Source organism: Brachyistius frenatus, unplaced genomic scaffold (assembly GCF_029030835.1).
Source record: "Brachyistius frenatus isolate BFR_SWC_R1_liver_20210118 unplaced genomic scaffold, ASM2903083v1 Contig_38, whole genome shotgun sequence".
NCBI classification, from domain to species: Eukaryota; Metazoa; Chordata; class Actinopteri; family Embiotocidae; genus Brachyistius; species Brachyistius frenatus.
In genome coordinates, this window is record NW_027210637.1 from 2,723,799 (window position 1) to 2,745,219 (window position 21,421).

Here is a 21,421-nt window from a genome sequence, read left to right on the forward strand (position 1 = left end):
GAATTAAATGTCAGTGAGAATGCAGCTGGAGACCGGAGGCATATTAGTTCAGTAAAATCTAAAACATCCTTTTACTGCATCACACAAGTCCCTAAGAATGGTGTAAAATGATCTCTGACTCCCCAAGCTTTTCCTGACACGTATGACACACATTTGACCTGAAGGACAGACTTGGTATAAATAATGTGGTAACTGATATTCAATATTGTGTAAGGAGTGTTGCCCCTATGTGTAGAGTACTTCATCACCATAAGTGTCAAGATTTATTCTTCATAGACAGGTTGTAAGACGGACTGAGGACATATTACGAATGTAAAGGGCTACACTAAGATGTATCACCACCCACTGCTACGCACGGCTGACATGGCAGTACACTCGAAAAGCACACCACCAAATAGAGTGAATGTTAATGAGCACATGATTGATATATAATTGGAGTGTCACATTAGCTGATGAGTTTAAATAGCTTTAATTTTCCAGAAAACATCCTGACCTTTAGATGTAATAAAAACAGACCCAGCCAATTATTTTAACTGGATTGGAAATACTGTTAAAACACTAACTCTTCAGCTCAAAAATGATGACCATGTTTGTTCCGTCTCCTTCATGTTTATCCGTTTACCACAGTAGCTGCGCTCATTTCTGTGAGTGCATGTTTGTGTCCACACACAATATACGTGTGTGTGTTTACGTGGTTCATACCTCATCAATGTACTCCCTGGGAAGAGGTGTGCCTGCTGACACCTAAAAACACAAATAAGTATCATTTTGTATTCAGCAATGGGCTATTTCATTTTTCATATGGTTTTTGAACTCATTTATTTGGAAGACACTATAATATTAGTTTAGGTTGTTGACAATCGACTATTAATTCATCTTAAGATGAATGTCGAGGTACTGCATCGTAGAATTGCATGAAAACATGACAGAAAAGCAAACAACCAGGATAATGTGAGGTAACTGCCATCCGGTGGTACCGATCCAATAGAAATCATTCACATCCCTGCATTGACTATGTTGTGGTATGGTAACAGTGCTGTGTCAGCTTACATTTGGGCCGCCGCCGTGCATCTTCAGTGCTCGAACAGTTGCCACCAGCACCACCACATTCGGCCTCAAACCTGAAGCTCGACATTTGATGTTGAAGAATTTCTCCATCCCGATGTCCGCTCCAAAACCTGCTTCAGTCACTGTGGGAAAACAGACAAAACAAAAGATCTTTATACAGGACACAAACAGAGGTATAAATTATGTTTACATGTCGACCATGTACAGAATACCATTCTGGTCAGCATATAAAGCAGATAGGGGTTAAGGAACGTTAGCTATCTGCACTAAATTAAAGCTTTAGCAGCAGCACTGGGTAGAAAAATGTAATTACAGGCTGATCGAATCATGAGCCTGCTATCTATCTGCACTCGTATCACCTCTTCCTGTCCGTTTCATAACATGTTTGACCAAAGCTGACCTCAGAACAACTGCATATACATGTGTGATGACTCAAAGAGTCATGGGAGTAAAAGGTGAATCTGAATGTTTTCTGTGTGAACAGTCATGTTGTCCTGACTAATGGGTAAAAATGTACGGGCTCTCAGAGAGACAGATGGTCTCCGATATGGACTTTTGAACAGGCTCCAAACAAAGCAAGGAGTCCACCTGGAATAACGGTCTTGTTAACATGCTTCCTTTTACTTGTTGTGTACATGTGTGTGGCACCACTGTACTAAACGACACACCGGTGGGCCAAAAACTAGAAATTTAAAGAAAGACTGAGGTTGATTTCCCATGCAGCTTGGTTGGTGAGGTTCAGGGTAAACTGAACACATGACTAAATGTGGAAGTGAGTGATTAAATTGATCATACTGCAGGTGTTATGCTTAATGTCTAATGTAACGTATGTTTGTAGCATTTGCTTTTTTGTTTGATTAAACGCTGCGTTGTTACGTTTGTGAAACAATGTACAATTTCTTTTTAAATATATTCTAATATTAACATGAAATTTCTCAATCCGTTCAAAAGCTAAATTAAATAAATGTACCGTAACATGCAGTTTCTATCTGCCAGTCATTATTTATTACAAATGTAGTCAAGCGTGAGTATAAAAACCTTTATGAGCTCTGTGTGACCACCAGAGAAGACCAATAACACCCTGAAGAGCAGCATGACTTTCTGCCAGTCACAGGAATAACGTTTGTTTTGATTTTCTCCCACAGGTCCATAAAATGTAGAGAAGTCAGTCAATGTCACACCATGTTAACAATTCATGGTACATTAGTAATAGCTGAACCCTAAATAGTTTAAATGCCAAAATATTGAAAATGTTTTGCTTTAGTCGAGACCAGCTGACCCCAGAACAGATTTGTAAAAGTAATGCTACTATAGGTGTTATTGACATGATGATTTAGAGAGAAATTAAAGGCTAAAAACTAACATGTCAATGAATAAAACACATGCAAAAACACAAGTGCCTGAAAAGAAACTTTCATAACTATAACACCAATAAAATGTGTTATTATTATTATTATTATCATTCTAATATTTTTTATAAAGGTCTATTATCTTTAAAGTTTAATCATCAGTTGTTGTTGTTGTTGATGAAAGATACACATGGTTTTGTGTGTAGGCAGCCTGCACATTAAACACAATAACCACCGACAGCTAACCCTTTTAACATTTATTCTGATTGAAAGGATAATAAATGCTACAAGAATCATGTGAGGACACAAATTAAAATGTGATAAGTTGTATGTCCTGCATGAACTTGTGTGTTAAGAGTGCATACAGATTGGACCTGTACAGTAATTGCACACTTTATAGAGTTCAGTAAAGCTCCCACAGCTCCGGGAATGACATATATCAATAAAATCTATTGTGTAAAAGCAAGTCAACCTTATTACACTTTGTTAGATAAATCGTTCCAAAAATAAATTTAATGTAGAAAAATAACTGAAAACATTCCAGATGTAAAAAAAAAACCAGTAATTCATTGTAGCTTTAAGTGTTTGTGTCTTACACTTGATTAAGTTGAGAGCTTTAATGAGAAAACAAGTGTTTCCATGAAGAAATGCATCACTCTGCTTTGCTTGTATTACAAGTCATAGTACAATCTATTTCATGAGACCGAGAGAAAATGACTGTAAAAGAAGGGAGGCGGAGAGGAAAAGAGAGAAGGGAGGTGGAAAGTCAACTTAAATTAGAAAGGTGAGAAAGTCTTCTAGGGAGAAGACAACATAAAGAGACGTGAAAAGAAAAACATAATTTTATCAATAGGACCTAACAGTTTCTGGAATAAAAATGACAATATTGATGCAAAGCAGAAACTGTGGTTTGGGGGGGGGCCTTAGCTGCATCATATCCATCTTTAAAAGTGTCTGTTTAAAGAACAACAAATAATGCCTGAGGGATGAGTACAAGAATGTGGCTAGAATTTATTTGGCCACAGACCGCTGACAGAGCGTAGTGTTTCTCATTAGCGCCACACTAGAGCTTTGGCTCCGAGTACTCAACCAGCCTGCCAATGAAAATCACATTCTTAGGTACAGTGTTTGTGGATCTTTCCATAAACTTTGAAATCTCCCACACAGTGAGCACAGGAGTGCTCACACCACAAAGGCTCAATACAGCAGAGGTTGTTCAGCTGGAACAGAATGAAACCGGTAAAGAAAGGCAGTTTGTATCAACAGAAAATACGACTTCCCACAACGACATGACACAAAGCAGGAGAGTGAGCCCAGAGGATGTCGTAAGGAAACACTATTGAACTTCCTGTTCTGTGTGACAACCCTGAACTGTCCAGAGAGCGAGAGGGGAAGAAGAGGTCGGTGTTGTTGTGAACAGGAGGGCTAGAGAAGGGGTATAGAGAGAGGGCTAGAGAGAGGGCTGGATGGTGGTACTATCAGTCCAGGCATGGGTAGCTGCAACCTGCCAATAAAAACACGAACGAAAACGCTGCAAAGTAGGCTACATCAACACGACCTCAGAGTTTCCCACAATAAGCCCTGTAGTACCTCAGAGCAACGCTGCAATGTATGATTATTGTTCATTACCATGTTCGTCATTTTACCAATTAAACACTTGTCTTTAAAATGTCCGAAAATATTGAACGATTGTTTTCGTTATTTTTAAAGTGTCTTCAGATATTTTGAGTAAAAGAAGACGTTCTTTTAAACAAAAAGGCCTTTTTCTGCATTCTTTGCAGCAACATTTAAGTTAAATGATTAATTGATCATAAAACTTGATGTTTATTACTCATCTCTTATCCAAGTCAGTGACTTCTTCTGAAACTATGCAGTAATAGTATGTCACAGCTTAACATTTATTTTGCATTTTTAGATTCAGATTCACAAACCACTTTAGGTAAAAGAAATTTAGGAAGAATTAATGTCCCATTGGACTAAAAATCTATAATAAAACGAATGAGTCCAAGGAAATGTTTATCTATTAAATGCAATTCTGTATGTTGACATGTGAGCGAGTCTGAGAACTGTATGTCTTGAGGTCAGTAGGTTTTAAAAAAATAGGACTCGGTAGGATTGGATTTAAAAAAAATGCTGAATTCACTCATGTCTCAGTGGGCACTTATCCACAAGCCTTAACCAATACTTAGTTGGTTGCTCTAGTTTAGGGAGACTTTTTAGTGTGGGCAATCTTACAATAAATCAGAATCTGGGGGTTATCTGCGTTTGGCACTCCAGACGGTTAATGATATGGGAATCGCACACATCTGGCATGTGGAATGCATTTCTCTACAGCTCCCACCAAAAACAGCATTTCTCCATTTTAAACCCAGATTCCAAAGTGACTTGAAAAACACCACAATAATACTGAGCATGATGAAACATGGCTGTGAGTAAGTTCATTATTACCCCCACAAAACTCTGAGTTCACAAAGAGTTTGTGTGCTTTCTCTTGCCACATGAAAAGAACTGTAAATGCATGTGCATCCATAAAACAGGGACCCCATAATTAAAGAAACGTGGGTGTGCTTACTATACATCATTGTCAGACATAATAATTTAGTCTAATTTTTTTTTAAATAGTTTTAGTCATCAATCCTATTAGAAAAACACTGTTGCCATCAAACAGATTTCTAAGATACGCGATTGCAACAACACTACTGACAGCAAAAAAGATGTAGACAAGAAAAAACAAGTTCAGTGAGTAGGATTTAGGGTATCTATTGACAGAAATGGAATATAATAATCTTGATTATGTTTTCTTTAGTGTGTAATTACCTGAAACTAAGAATTGTTGTGTTTTTGTTGTCTAACAAGTCCATCGTAACCAAAGTTGCTCAAAGCAATACACTATTAGTAATTATTAATATTAAAACTAGAATTCCCAACTAATAAAACTTCCATGTTGCACTGCCATGTTTCTACAGTAGCCCAGAAAGGACAAAGTAAACACAGGACTCTTTGTGTTTTTTGTGAGCTTTGCAGCCAGAATAGATTCTCCTATACGCCTGGAGGAACACTTGGAAGGAGAGGATGCTGAATGCCACTAAATCCAACACACAAAGATTAAGCAGTCTGCTAGAAACATCCTTTAAATCCACCTATTCCATATTTCTCAAATCTACCAATTGCAAGACCAAAACCAACAGTTGTCCCGTCTCCTTTTGATTAAACCACCCTGTTGCACTCCCCTCTCAAAACAAATAACAATTATACAGTTTCTTTCTTTTTTTTAATTTTTTTTTACAGCTAACATATTTGCTTCATTAGTTGGGAATTCTAGTTTTAATATTAATAATTACTAATAGTGTATTGCTTTGAGCAACTTCGGTGCTTAAGTATGCATTTATGGCAGCAGGATGATGTAAGAGGGATTGGATAATAAATGACAAGGCCCATGTTCATGGTCATTAATAGACACGTCATCGGGTGCAAAAGTGTGGTGCAAAAATTTATTTTTAATACTTTCTGGATAAAAAAAAAAAAAAAAAAAGTTCTACAACCATAAGGAATAACATATTAAGATTTATAGTAAGTAATACTTTTGCTAGGATCACTCGATTCTATGGATTTGTTAACAATAACAAAAATATATTGACTTCCTCCTTAAATTTCGTGTTGTTCACCCAGTTTTTCTATGAAGTGGGGAAATATGATTGACATTATCCCCGTTTTACAACCTGTTGATCATCTGACAGCTGGTTTCTTCTCCAGCCGGACTTCACTGTATGAGATCATACAGAAAGACAACTGGCAGTACCAGAATATATGCACAGAAATGTTTATTTTCTCAACTGCTCTATTGGGTGTTATTACCCTTTTGAGCTAAAAAAGAAGAAATAAGAAGGTTGTATCCTCGGAGGAAAAGAGTGGAGTAGGAGAGGGAGCGTGAGGGAACGAGAGGGAGGTATATGCATCCCAGCTGCCAAAAAAAAAGGAGAAAAAGGAGGGAGGTCGAGTTCCTGGCATACCTGAGAGTCAGGTAACAAACACACAGACAGGGAAGGGAGGCAACAAGACAGACAGATGGAAAACGAGTAGGGTGGACAGAAGTGGAGGTTCAAAACGCCTCCTTGCTTCATGTTGTGAAATCCAACTCTCCGTCCACACTGCCTCCACATTCGCCCAACTAAAAAAATTTCCCCTGGGGGATTAATAAAGTATATACCTACCTACCTAACACGTGACAGCTTGGGTGAATGGTGTGTTTGTAGAAATAGTCCACCTTTTACCAGAGGCTATTACGCAGAAAACATGTGGCACAAACACGTAAATATAAGCCTTGCGGAGATTTCCATGTTTATCAAATGCACCTGGCAAACCCCACAGACTCGCACATACATTCCAATCAGATTTCTGCGGCCAAAGTAAATGAGGTCAGAAAGAGAGCAGCAGGATAGATAGACCGATAAAAATGGAAATATTCAAGTATGCTTTGACGTTGAAGGGATTAGTGTGGTTTACTCTAAGGCATTCCAGGGGCTCTTAAGATGATCAACCTGCTTCCTTCCCCTCTCCTGTTTTTTTTTTTTTTTTTACGCAATCTTTTGACAACTTTCTTAGAAAGTGACACTGAAGCAGGACTCTGGAGCACCGTACTCGTCCACCAGAGGCAGGTAGAGCAGAGCCAGAAACAGAACTAGGATGAAAGTAGGCCAAAGGTTGTAACAGCAAAGAGCAAGCTGAGGTTCATCAGTGGAGTCAATTTTAAGTTACAGTTTAATCTCCAACGCAAAGGGAAGCTTAGGTCTTAAGCTCTTACACATCTGGGACTCCTTGACTTCACAGCTAAGATCTTGTTGTCTGTCATCCACGAAAGTTTTCTGTGGTTGTGTGTATGATCTGTATGCAAGCACTGTGCGCTCTTACCCACAAAGCCGTCCCGTCCGACCAACTTCAAAGCCAGCTTGTCTGCCAGCACCGAGGAGTTGCCATGGGCAATGTTGGCAAAGGGCCCGGCATGGACAAACACTGGCGTACCCTGCAACAATTAGAGGAGCACACAAACATATGGAGGAGTTGAGAAAACAGGGTAACCCACAGCAGCTCACCCGACCGAGTTTACATAATAACTAAACACTTCTTTCATACTAAATTCAACATCTTTCAGTCAAGCTTCCAGGATAAATATCGAAGTGTGGCTGCACTTTGGCTGGAAGTGTGTTTGTCCAAACAGAAGGCACAAGTTTAGAGGTACTTGACTGGCATGCCAACCTGACTGCAGGCCAGGCCTCCTTCCTCTGATGATTTGGATAACTCCCTTAAGGCTGGCAACACACACAAACGAAGGGAGCACCGAAAGTGCAAGCTTCTCGATCACATTACAACAAGACCAGTGTTACGCCAATAAACAAAAACATAACCTTTGCTCAGTCTGCACAGATTTCATTTTAAAAGTAGATAAAATAATAACTAAGCAATGAAACAAAAAACTGTCTTTTTGGAAAAAAATTAAGTGCCATATTTTACGAGGTAGTTGTAAACAGAATTGTTCTGCGTTTGTTGAAGGCATCATATTTGATCTGAGAACTTTTTTTTTTACTACATTTGGTGTATACGTTTGATCATGGAACAAAATTACTCCCTTAAAAGAGAAAGTAATTGGTATATTAATCAGTAGCTGCAGCTCGATCATTATTTTTCATTAGTGAAACTACAACTATCGCAGACTCACAGCTGCTGTACGAGCAGCAGATGTATCCTTAAAAGCTCCGAATAATTCACATCTATTTTGCAGTGTGCAGCCTGCTTACACAAGAAAAGACCTGAAAAGAACAAGCTTGCCAATGAAAGGTCTACTACTCAAGATCAAAATCCCTCTGCTGCACTCATGACAGACTTCAAAAAGGCAATTACTTAGAAAACTGGTCAGCCAGCTGACCCATTGTTACACTGGATGTGAATTCCTTAAGAGAGAGGAAAGAGGAAGGATGAGAAGGCCGAGCATGATTTTGAGCTTTTGTTTGCATACCTCTCCCTGTTTGGATAAACAGTCTCCCCTCAGAGGAGTAAATCAGCTATTTAACAAAGCTCAGAAAAGCTGCCACTTCTCAGTTTCTCTATGTAAACTATAAATTACTGCAAGAATAAATAGATGCATAAGTGGAAAAGAGTGGAACGTAAAGGAAGAATAGAAAAAGATGACGCATTTGTTTTAACACTTCCTTGTAACAAGACAAGAAACATCCTTTTAGTATTATGATCCATTCAATTACATCTTTTTTTACTATTTCAGTGGAAAGGCCATACACGTCAAACATTACGTGGATTTCCATCTGCTTCTCCAACCCCTGAACTTTAACGTGACCGAGTTCAACCTTTTCACTCTTTCCACATCTGTATGAGGAAACACAATTCAGGAGATACATCAGCTGGCCACAGGGTGATGAAAGTGGAAATGAATGAAAAGTCCAGCATGTCACCTCTCCAAGATTATAAAGACTAGGAAGGGAGATGAACAAAAGCAGGAAGATGGAGATCATGTCCATGTTTCCTCATCTTGTGCATCTCTTGTATTGTCCACTACACCAGCAGTAGAACATTGCTAAAGTAATAAAATATTCCACGTCTTTGGGACAGCACAAGAATTTCAACCCGAGAGCTTGTGCTCACAGGCCCGACTATCCATCTACGCTATGGTCTACTGCCTCCCTGCAGGAAAGATCCATGCAGTCGTTCTGTGAAACTCCACACAGACAGGATGTTTGAGGTCTGCTTAACTGACATGTACACAGCGAGTGGGTGCAAAAACTATCCCTCTTCTTCTTGTGCTATATCTCGTCCGCAGCCTGCTCCATCTGAAACAACACAGAAAAGCAAGCCGCACCACAAACACACCAGTTTTCATGTGCCAGCTCTATTCTCACGAGTGCATCTGTGCTCACCACAATGACAAGCGACGAGGGCACAGAGGCCACAGGCGGTCAAGCTCGATGGAAAATTCTCATGGAGCGCGGAGGACGGGTACCAGTCCCCTGACCAGAATCACAGGAAACCCACACAGGAAATGGTTCCACGCAACAGGACCGCAAAGCTTCCTCCAAAAAAACAGAAAGTAATCAAATCTCAGCTGCATACAACTCTCCATTCCCTCTACGCCCTTGAAAACACAGAATCTGGGACAGCCGGTGTTTATTTTCTCCACCCAGCAGCCATGTAATCAAGCTTTCTGCTCAAAAACAACAAAGAACCAACAAAAATGGTCATACACACACACAACAAAAAGAAAAAGTCATTATCAGGAGCATGACTGTTAACATTGTGCTCATTGTAAACTGGAATTACTTGAATAACAGAAAAATGCACTTTGCTTGTGCAGCAAACGTTTGATCAGCAGCTCAGCAGTGACTCAGGCTCAAAATGAGAAAAGCAGAGAGCCTTGACATCAAAGTCAACCACTTTTATCTGGATGTACAGACTCCAACTAACTGATCTGATGCCAGAATAACAACATAAAAACAAAAACACCTTTACAAGACTGGCCTGTTTAATATGTTTCCATCATGTCATCAACAAAACTGTCTCACATCATGGCTTTAGGTGGGGTAAGAAGTGTTTTCATTTCCAGAAAGTTGGGAACTTCTGTGATACACTACACAAGAGAGAGACTATACAAAATAGGATGCTAAAGTTAAGGAGGCTACTTAAATATTTTTTTTATTACTGATACATTTAAATAATCGATAAGTATATTTCACCACAACAAATCTTTTGGTCCATTCAAATTTTATAAATAGTAAAAAAATGCCCACTTTCCCATACATTCTGGTAGAGTCCAACTTGAAAACTAACAAGGCCCAAATCCCACAAACAATAAGAAGGAAATTGATTTTCTGTCAATTTAATAATGTTATTTGACAAATAATTTAAGCTTTAACAGCTAGGATTTGGAGTTTTCCTCGTGTTCCTCAGAAAAGCATAGTCACAAATGTATGCGAGTGAGTGAGTGAGAGTGTGTATCTGTCTTTTTTATCATCACGTGGACAAATTTTGATTTTAGGTTTAAAGTTAGAATTGTGGGTGACTGTCCTCACAAAGATAGAAAGATGTAAGAACTGTTCATGTCTGCGTGTGATCACTTGGCCATTCATCTTATGGTAAGGTCACTAAAGCAATGGAAGCCAGCTGTTGCGAGAGGCAGAGTTACGGTACAAGTGGTCACACTGAAATAAAAACGTTAAACATTGGGTGGATCGCCGGCCTGAGATCTCCACCTGTCCGCTGCAGAAAAAGGCCAATCTATCATCCTTTCTTGAGAGCTCTCAGTGGAACACTTTCTTCTTCTCTTTTCTCAGGGCAGTATTTATTCTACGAGATATTCATCAGACGATTCTCAGTTGAGCGGGATAACGACTATTTAAGTGGGGTTATGTAGGTGGCTCACCTCAAGGGTCTGCATCAATGTGGGCTTGATGGCATCTTTCATAAGGACTGCCAGAGCTCCACTCACACCCTGACAGAGAGGGAGAAAGAAAAATGAGGGTGGTGGTTGGAAACGAGACAAAACATTGACCTCGCTAATACAAACGATTGAGTCTGATGTAAAGAATGGTCAAACGGTTGTCTATCACAGATGATAAATGGCGCTATAGTCCATCTCGAAGTGTCTATCCTTTAAGCTTAACACTGCAAGAAAAGCCTGCTTCCCAAAAAACGCTTTGTCAGCACTCTGGCCACAATAAAACACAAGACACACACACAGAGACTTCATTCCCCCTGGGCTGGCTTTGACGTGTGGCAATGTTTTTGCATCCTGGCAAATCAGAAAGGCTAATGTAACTTTAAAAGTGTTCCTCCTCTCCAGCTCTGAAACAGTACAGTCATATGAGGGAAACCAGGTCGAGCTGACCCAACGTGATGATAAAACACTGCTTAACATCATAACCACACGTCAAATCTATATTAAACACGTTTTGAATAGAGGGGGTGATACAATAATGTGTGAAGGACAAGACAAAATTGAGAGAAGCTTTAAAACTAAAGACTTTCTTGTTTAAAAAAAAAAAAAAAATTCATAAAGTGTCTTGATCGACTGCAATTAAAACAAATATGAGCAAATCAACAAAGAAAAAGTGAATGAAGAAGAAATAGTTGGTTGGTGGTTAAAATAGGTAAAAGAAAAATGGACTTTTACAACACAGATGCACTGTAAACACAAACAACAGTGAAGTTACCACACGAAAGAAACTTACACTGGACGTAAACAAGTTTTTAATTGCCTAACACCTCAAATAATATCCAAATCCCACTTCTTATGGTAAAACCCCAATAAACATTGTTAGCTTAGTTTTAAATGTCACTGATAGGTATAATGTATTCCTTCATTTTTAGTGTCCTCTGTGCAAACGGCATTTCATTTTGTATTTTCAATGAGTTTCTCCTGCATATGCAGTATGTTGTCAGTGCAGCAGTATTGCTTTTTTATATGTAATATATAAGCTGCAAAATTGAAGATATTTTCTACACTTGTCAAGAGTTTTCTCTTTGTTTCCGAAATTGCAATTTAGCCCCCAGTTTCATTTGATTTCAATTGATTGAATAGACTACTGTGGCCAGTCAAATCTCGAGATGCGATTTTCAAGGAATATTACCGTTATAAAATACATTTCCAATTACATCCATTATGCCACATTTCACTTCAAACATTTTCAGCCTGTATTAAAAAAAAAAAAAAAAACCCGTCATGCTTCTGTATCTGTGCTCTTCAGTCTTTCGGATAGACGGGAATCTTTTCTGAACTATAAATGACAACTGAAATTGAATTCTTTTGTTTTACCATTTTGAGATGTTGCGACGATAAGCTGTGGGACTGTCGGAGTTAAAACTCCCACAACCCTTCGAAAAAAAGACCACAGTGATACACACCAGGTCCTCTGCAGTGACGGGCCGTCCGGAGCGGCTGGTCCCCACCACCATGCGGGCCAGTCTGGTTTTCATGTCCTTCAAGCTGTCTGACAGAGCCAAGATGGCCATGATCTCACTGGCCACTGCAATGTCGAACCCAGTCTGGAATGTGAGAAATGGAAAATCAATTCCAATGAAAACCACAGAGGCAACAAATTGATGGTTGTTTTTTTTTGTATGGTGACCACTGGAGAGTAAGGATATGAAAATTCCCTTTTTTACCAACAATGAATCTGTCCCTTGTGTTTGCAGCTACAATCCAATATGTTTACACTTTCAAAAAATAAATTTGACTTGGGCACAAGAAAGAGGTTTACGTGAATGAAATATTTCTCTACACACCGTTTTAAACCAATCACTCTGTGGGAAGAAAACTGGCAACTTTCCTCAGTGACTGACAGACAAAAATGTTGACTCCAGTCGCCACGTTTATCACATGGGCAATAAAACACGAGGCCTAGAAACATGGCCGAGGTTTGGAGTGATGACTTGATGACAAAATTTAACTATGAACATGTATAACACATGACTTTCTACTTTGTTTTATGTCAAACTAACAGAAGAAAGATGGAGGGAACAAGACAGAATGAGTAAGTGGCAGCTACACTCGGGGAAGAGCACAGAAAGAAGTCTCCGCTCCACATCATGGAGAAAAAAAAAATAACAAAACAACCCAAACCACATCAATCCACCGAGGAACACCATATTTCTACTCCCACTCCCAGTGATAATACCCGGAGGGACTATAGTGTGTCCAGCAGTGGAGGAAGGTGGAGGGCAGAGGAATGAAAGGGAAACAGAATGGATGAACTGATGGCAGTAAATATAAGCATATGCTGAACTAGCTCAGAGGCTGTTCCAGGTGTGTGTGTGTGAGAGAGAGAGAGAGAGTTGGGATGGGTGGGTCACTTTCCTCCTTCTCCAAATATTTGCTTTCACTTTGTCCTGCTTGCTTCCCATTGAGGTGAAGTGTTTATTTACAGAATTTCATTTAGCTGTCATTGCAACGATACGAGTGAAATACATCTGGGCTGTATCATAGACAGAGGGGGGTATGGCGGGAAGTGTGTGTGTGTGCTTGAGAAAGTTTTTAGTTATGGTTATTAAATGTGTCTATACTGTATAACCAAATAATTTGGGTATCTGATGCCGTGTTCATAAAAATGCTAATAAGGCTAATGACCACCACCAGTAAAGCCTTTGATCTGCAATTGAAACACTCTGTTGCACCATCATTGGTTATAACGTGTGAGGAGTTTAACTCGTTAGATCATTTTATAATGAAAAGGTATGCAACATATTTGGACAAGTTTTGTGCACAAATGCAGCATACCTCTCTGATTTGTCCTTTTTCAGTGCTTGCCTGTCCTACCGTGATCTTCCTCAAGAAGCGGTCATTTGTATCAACAACTGAAAAACAAAAACAACAAGACATTTTAATTTCAAGCAAAACTTCTTCTACAATCTACAACTTTGAGCATGAAATGTAGCGCAACCATAATCAATGACAGACACGGCACATATAATTTGATCTGATATCTCAGCCACACACAAGATCCATGTCTTTACAGCCTACACCTGACAGACCGTAAAAATCTATTTCCACACGTGTTAATAAATACAATTGCATATCCACAGGCTTCCACACACAGACAAATAAACCCAGGAGATTCTTATCTCTCCTTGTGTGGAGGTTCTGACACACTGCGAGTACTTAGCCTATGAGGGATTTACTACTTAAAGTTTTTTCACTCAGCACTTTGACTAATCTCCGATAACGTGGCTGAAACTGGTTACTCTGTGGTTATACTGTTGTTACAATCAGGCAGGAAACCATGTTAGTCTCAAACTCTCCTCATGTTGGTTTGGTGTAATGACAGGTGATGGGAAAAAACATAGCTCGTTTCATGAACACATAGTCAAACCCACATTACATTAGGAGGCAAATCTGTTTTTAATCTCCAAGTTTGGTCTCGTAAGAATGCCCTCTGGAGCCACTGGAGTAAATACCACATCAGTCATAGCAGCACCCAGCTGGCTGCTCCCACCGCCAACTTTAAACCAACATGGCTCCCCCTGCAGAAGCTTTTCCCAACTCTATCCAACTTCATTATTGTGTGACGAATGACTGCAACACTTTAACATCCGATGCTTTAATTTAATATAAACTAATTATAGTGTTTATAAAAAAGGAAAATCCAGTCCATTTCAAGACTGCATGTGACATGGCACAACAAAACACAGATTTATTGAGCAAGAGATGTCTGTCAAACCATCTTTTATGTTGATTAGATTCGTGTGATACTGATTGCTTTGCTTTTGATCCAAGATTGTGCCCCATTGCTAGCAGGAAATGAGACCGACTGCTCTGCAGCAAGCCTGAGCATCAGTTTGAAATACGATGACCGAAATATTTTTATTTCAAAAGATCTCTGCAGACAAATGTTTAACCAATTCACAACTGTGTGCTTAAAACTGACACGTCTGTAAAACTTTACCATGTTGTTGCAGAAAGTTACAGATAAAAAAAAATTAAATAATGGCAGTTTTGAACAAACAATTAAATGGAAGAAGAAGAGGGGCAATTCACTGGAAGCAAGTAGAAAACCTGTTCTGTGGTAGTTTGAAGAAGAACATAAACCTGTTGAATTTTCAGTAGTATTCCTCATCAGAAGGAAACAATAAAAGATACAAGGAGAATTTGTAGATACCTCTCTGCCAGGTGATCTTCGCTGGGTCAAGATCAAGACGTACAAAGGTGCTGACTTCTTGCGGTGTGAGAGAGGTTGGGTCTGTTTTATTGATGCCAAGACGCTGGAATTGAAGAGAGAGAAAAATAAATATTGTAGGATCATCTAAAAGTGTTGTGGAAAAGTGATGGTCAGATGAAATTTGGGTTTTGGTTCCACATGTCCACCTTTTGCCCCAGCTGTCACTATACTGTTATGATAATTTGACTACTTCTATATTTTCATTTTAGATGTCCATATCAGCTGGACTTACACTATCATCCAAACATGTAGAACAAATCCAGACTCAATGACTGAGAGGATCAACTTACCATCAGGTCCAAAAGGTTCAGTCGGAGTGCTCTGCTCATAAACACAACTCTTTCTCACTCACTCACTCCATCCATTAAGACTAATAAATATTTTATAGCCCTTTTAAGGTCTTATTATAGAGACTTTCATGTCACAGGATAGACAAACACTATGTTGACTTATCTTCAAACTTTTACCTCCTGTCTTCATAACAACGGTCATGGTCAGATATCAGGCATTCTTCATCGTCAATACAGCATAATGCATATCACTTGTGCTAATATAAACAGTCAGGAGTCGGGCATTAACATATATTTGGAGACGAGCCATTGGTAGATGATAAGAAAGGACATTTAAGATCACTGAGGCCCCCTAGTGGACAGAACCATCTGTTTTTATGAGAGCTCCACATGCAATCCTATGAGTTAGTAACTGTTGTTGATAGTAGTGACTCTGGTACTGTGGTGTTTAGACTTACCCGTAGTCTGGAGATCTGGATGGGTGAGAATCTTCTGACTCCGTTCACTGAAGGGACCAGTCTATTGAACAGGGCCTTGGTGGTTTAAAAGAACACGATTATTTTATCATACATGCAAATCAAGTTAATTAGACCTGGAGCAATGGACGTTAATGTTAAGGTGATATTTAGATCAGCAAGGTTGCAATGTGTACACACACACACACACAATACTTTACACAATGCTTGCTTTCCCTCTTCAGCCATATTCATAAATCTAAATAGCAAATCACCACACAGTCACCTTGTCTGATTGTGTTGCCTCATGCAGCATCCTGGCATCGATGGCTGCTGCCATCAGGTTATTGGCTGCTGTGATGGCATGAATGTCACCAGTCAAATGAAGGTTGAACTGAAGAGAGGATATATTTAAAAAGAGGAAAACAAATTAAAAAAAAATAATGAGAGATGACGGGATTACACACAAGACATCCATATACTATTAGTCATGTACACATTGTGGGATTGGGTGGGTCCAGTGGATGAAGAAACTCTAACAATGAGGGTTAAAGGGCTGTATTCACAACATGTTGTATTGGATGATAAATATGGATTCAAATAGAGCAATCTTCTCATGTCTTGCATTCTGTCACCTAAGTCTGTAAAATATTATGACATATTTTCTCTTTGACATGAGCCCTTCAATTTAAAAGGAAACACGTGTTATTTTTGCACAGTAAAAAAAAAAAAAAAAAAAAAAAAGGAGAAGCAACAGGCTGAAATGAGAACAAGAAAATAAGGCTGCCTTATTGCAGACTACACATAACTCGCCTCCCTCCCCCTCTATGTCTTTATAGACAGTGCCTATACTCACAGATCCAAGGGTTGTGAATGTGTGCAAGTGTGCCTCTTTGTATAAACTAGAGTCTCTGCATGTCTTTGGTCTTTGAAGCCTGTGCTAGTCCTCCTTGGGAGTCTGTCTGCATGTCTTACCTCCTCCATAGGGATGACCTGGGCATATCCCCCTCCTGCAGCTCCCCCTATGCACAAAGCAGCGGTAACACAGTCAGACGCAGACAACAGGACAAGGATACACAAAGGAGCAGTGCTGAGTGCTGGACTGTAAATGAACTGCTCCACCCCATAACAAAATGTAGCACACTAGCCTCACACTGACAAAGATAGCTTATCACACAGTTACTTCATTCCTTACTTATGAATTGGGCGCCAGTATTTGGCCTTGTCCAAATTCCACTTAATGTAATCAGTAAGAGAAACAAAAAAATCAGTTGTCTTACAAAATAAAATCCTCCATTTGACAGTTAGACATTCGTTCTGATATGAAAATACACCACTGAACTTAAGTCTTTCATCTTTAGGATAGTTTTTCTTACAAAGTGGGATTTTAACCAAACAGTCATTTGTTTTCAGACAGGATAATGAATTTTGGATTGACTATCTTCAAAATAAGATATTAGTGTATGGTGTTACCTTGTAGTCAAAAGAAAGGTAGAGAAGAGAGCACATGTCCTGTATAATTAGTATAAAGACCCGAGTATTCATGGCTGACCTTTAACCCCAAAGGTGGGTCCCTGGGAAGGCTGTCGGAGGCAGGCGAAGGAGTTGTGCTTCAGGTGGGCAGACATTGCCTGGACCAGGCCGATGGTCACTGTGCTTTTACCTTCACCCAATGGGGTGGGAGTTATACTAAACACAGAGAAACATACAGAACATTTCAGAATTTCATATTTGTTGGTGTGCATAACCTATGTGCATTAATGTCACAATCACATTTAGTCTGCATTTGATACACGAGTGGTAAAATCTACTCCAGAAAGACTAGTAAGGCTTTGTTTCTGTGACAAATTGAAGCACTAGTAGGAATATAACAGGATTCAGTTGATTGTTAAGTCACACTCACCCAGCAACCAGTATATATTTGCCATCGGGCTGCGAGTGGAGGCGGTTTAACAGGGACAGTCGAACTTTAGCTTTGTTCCTGCCATAGGCTTCAAACTCCTCTGGCAGCAAACCAATCTCCTCAGCCAGCTGATCCACTGGTTTGGGCGTCTGATCTCTGGATATCTCTATGTCACTGAAAGAGCAGCGAAAACATGACAAATCTTTCAGACAATTTTGAGACATCAAATATATGGACAATGCTTCATTCACAAAATATTTCCATTTCTAACCGTCCTTCAGACATAGTGGTCTATACCTCGGTACGGGGGTCAGGGGCTGCAGTTTGAGGCTGCGCAGACTCCAGGGCCGGTACTGCTGATCCTGGAGCCACCGACTGCAGCTCCGCACCACATTCTAACACACAGAAAACAGAGAGAGGCGGAGAGAACAAGATGAGGAACAACTGAGATAGAAAAGGGGCGAGAATATGAACGCAAACAAAGAGACGCACCTGAGTTCTGTAAGCTGCTGTGAGGAATCCTAACCCAGACTTTGAGGACAACCCAATGGCATGTTCATCTAAAATGGAAAATGAATCATTATTACCTACAGGTAACACAAACGTTAAACAAGAGTTGGACGCAATATGAAGCTACAAACACCAAAGAAGATGCAGGCTTCATCCCAATATACAGCGTATGCCTTTAACCTGACAGTGGCAGCAGAGGGGTACAGCTTCTTACAGCAGTCTGCACAATGAACTGGAAAGATACATGTTGTTGCATAATTCATATAATCTATAAACAAGAACTGTTGTTACTGAGCCAAAAACACACATTTTGAAATTCAGACTACAATAGTATGTATTTGGAAGCTTGGGTGTTTTTTTAAAAACTTTTTAGATAGGAAATTAAGTCATTTCTGTGCAGCAGCAAAATTTGAAATTCAAGCAAAGTGCAATGAAAAAAAGAAAAGAAAGAGCATCATTTCATTTTCCATGCAGCTCAACCCGACGTATATACATATTATATATATATATTCAGTGATACCTGTCTCGGGGCTCGGCTCACAGCAAATGACAGCTGCCCCTGGTCGAACCCAGGCGGGTGGAACATCCACATTTCCTGCATCCAGCAGGACCACAGCATCAGCCTGCACCAAGAAAAAGGAATTTAAATATGGCAATGAGATATGAAGAATTTAAAAGACTAAAGTGAAAGAGAGATTAAAGATTTTTCATGACTGAGGAGTGCAGAAGATTCAATAGGCGTTTTATGTCTTGTATGCGTTTCATGACAAATTAACATGAAGAATATCTCCAAATAAATGTGACTGTATAGCGTTCAAAAACTGTTCAGTCAGCTTTGTTAGAACTGATCACATTATATGACATTGCAATTTAAAAAGCAGACAGTGACTCCATGTGGCCAGCATCTAACACTGCACATACTGTAACTGGCAAAAGAATAAGAAGGATAAAAACTTTTCCATTATAAAACATTGAATAACTCCCCCCCCCCAATTTTTTTTTTTTTTTTTCTAAACACTAACAAATTAATACACTCAGAAAAATGTGACGCTGACAGACTTGGACCAAACCACAAACTTTTTACAACCTCATTTCAAGTCAAGAAAAACACATGTGCAGTAACACACCTGTCTCTGCAGGCTCTTGGAGTTCCAGTTACTCTTGAGAACTACCATCCCACTTCTTTCAATCAGGCACTGCAGGGCCAACTGAAGGGGTCCTTCTCCTCCGACCAGCAACACAGTTTTCCCTTCCAGTGGAGCATCTGTACAAATGGTTAAATGATCAGTAGTGGGTAAATATGCTCTCAGCAGCTGAGCCCTCAGTCAGCCAGACCTTTACTGCGTGTCACTTCATTGCTCTATTTTCCTGTAACTACCAAATAAAGGAAACGTGCCAACAGTAAAAAAAATAATCTTTAATTCATTGAGTGCCTTATGTGGTTCACACTTCAGTTATAGTTAAGCCCATGTAGTCAAGAGTCTTTATTAAAATGCCTGTGAATCTCAACTCAGAATGAATGTGACCCCAAAGAAACCAGAAGTTTGACCCCAACCCTCTGAATCCCAGGATGTGTCTCAAATTACTCCATACTTTGGAAAAAAGACAAACACACCCTGCTGACTCATCAGGTTGTTATTTAAGGATCCTATTACCAAAATCTCTCTGCCACACTGGGGGTTAAATCCCTATAAAATAAAAAAAAATAAAAAACATCTATTGTATAAAAGCTATGATAATCTTTGCTTATGATTCCTGAACTTCTTCAAAAATGCAATCTAAATAGCATGATCGCAAATTGCATTTATTATTTTTGAACTGAACTCCAATTAACTTTTAACTTTCTATAATATTGTGAAAATGAATTAATTAGCTCTGAAACTATATCCGATCCTCACTAGAACTGGTTCATGCGAAACATTTGAGACAAAGTAACAGCTTTACATCTAGTAAACACAGCTGCAGCCACTAAAATCATGACGGAGTAGTTATTGGTGGGCCACATGCCGTGTTCAAATGGGGTCGTATTTATGGTCGACGCGAGAGAGTCCATATGAAGGGCCCCCTCGTGGTATTCATCGCAACACGAGTTGTCACGCATTTCCTGACGTTTACGGAAATGGCGTAGGCCATGGAAGTCCTTTCTTTTTTGGATGTGAAGCTAATATATTGTGATTTTAATCATGTGGAGTTTGTCTTCATTACTTAGATAATAGCCGACATCTGAGGAAAATGTTGATCTTCCCAACGGCCTCCCCTTTTCCTAAGTGCCTCTGCACTTCCTGCATTATGTTACCCCCTGTTAGCTTGGTATGGACTATCCTCTGTGGTTTCTAAACACATTATTGACGTTCCCTAGCAACGGTATTTTAGGACGTAACCACTTGAATGTAAAGCATATGGTGCACACGTCCCATATGAACACACCAGCAGTATCACTTGCTGCTGCTGTAGCTCACAGTAATCAGTACACTCGTTCATGTAATCAGCTACACCTGGGACAACTTTGAAAATGGTCATTTCAGAAGCAAATAAAAGAACTATCAAAATGTATGAACAATTTGTTGATTGCTTTTCATAAGTTGAGTCATTTATTTGAGTTTTTTCACAGTGCAGCCTCAGTGTTCAGTAACTCAGGAACTTGGGAAAGATTTGACTTTGCAGAAACTCACCATGTTTCTCCAGCATATCCAACACAGCGCTGGCCATCGGTGGCACAAAACCTTTGCTCAGGTCTCCTCGTATCAGACGGCCCAGACTCAAATCTGATATCCTATAACATGATAAAAAAATGAAGAGGAATATGATATATATTAAAAGGAACCCTGACGGCCGGTCAGTTTTCTTTACCAGCCACAAAACTGACATTATTTTAGATAGTGCTGTTAACGGTGTGAATTACATATAAAACTAAATATTTTAAGTACATCAATCTCATATCATTATAGATGGCTGATAAGGTTTAAAACTGGTGAGTAATATTTTAGAGTATATACTTTTGTAGTCTTTTCAGTTTTAAAATTTTAGACAGATCTGACTAGCAGTAAGAAACTTGTTTTTCTTGCATACATTCTTTTTTCATACACTAATAAAAAACTAAGAAAATATTTGCCATGAATCAAAAGCACTATCT

At 39.3% G+C, this 21,421-nt stretch overlaps 1 protein-coding gene across 2 annotated transcripts in view; it reads right to left on the bottom strand.

Moving 5' to 3' along the window:
- mthfd1l (methylenetetrahydrofolate dehydrogenase (NADP+ dependent) 1 like) overlaps positions 1-21,421 on the bottom strand; it is a 37,234-nt gene that overhangs the window by 12,413 nt on the left and 3,400 nt on the right. For both annotated transcript variants that reach the window (XM_069701801.1, XM_069701802.1), the window contains exons 6-22: positions 20,961-21,061; positions 19,416-19,552; positions 18,809-18,911; positions 18,271-18,338; positions 18,076-18,173; positions 17,779-17,952; positions 17,428-17,564; positions 16,851-16,897; positions 16,162-16,269; positions 15,879-15,953; positions 15,071-15,173; positions 13,693-13,769; positions 12,321-12,461; positions 10,840-10,908; positions 7,326-7,437; positions 1,051-1,190; positions 703-744 (exon numbers count right to left, since the gene is read on the bottom strand). In XM_069701801.1, coding sequence (XP_069557902.1) covers positions 703-744; positions 1,051-1,190; positions 7,326-7,437; positions 10,840-10,908; positions 12,321-12,461; positions 13,693-13,769; positions 15,071-15,173; positions 15,879-15,953; positions 16,162-16,269; positions 16,851-16,897; positions 17,428-17,564; positions 17,779-17,952; positions 18,076-18,173; positions 18,271-18,338; positions 18,809-18,911; positions 19,416-19,552; positions 20,961-21,061 — 1,732 coding nt within the window. The remainder of the gene's footprint in view (positions 1-702; positions 745-1,050; positions 1,191-7,325; positions 7,438-10,839; positions 10,909-12,320; positions 12,462-13,692; positions 13,770-15,070; positions 15,174-15,878; positions 15,954-16,161; positions 16,270-16,850; positions 16,898-17,427; positions 17,565-17,778; positions 17,953-18,075; positions 18,174-18,270; positions 18,339-18,808; positions 18,912-19,415; positions 19,553-20,960; positions 21,062-21,421) is intronic.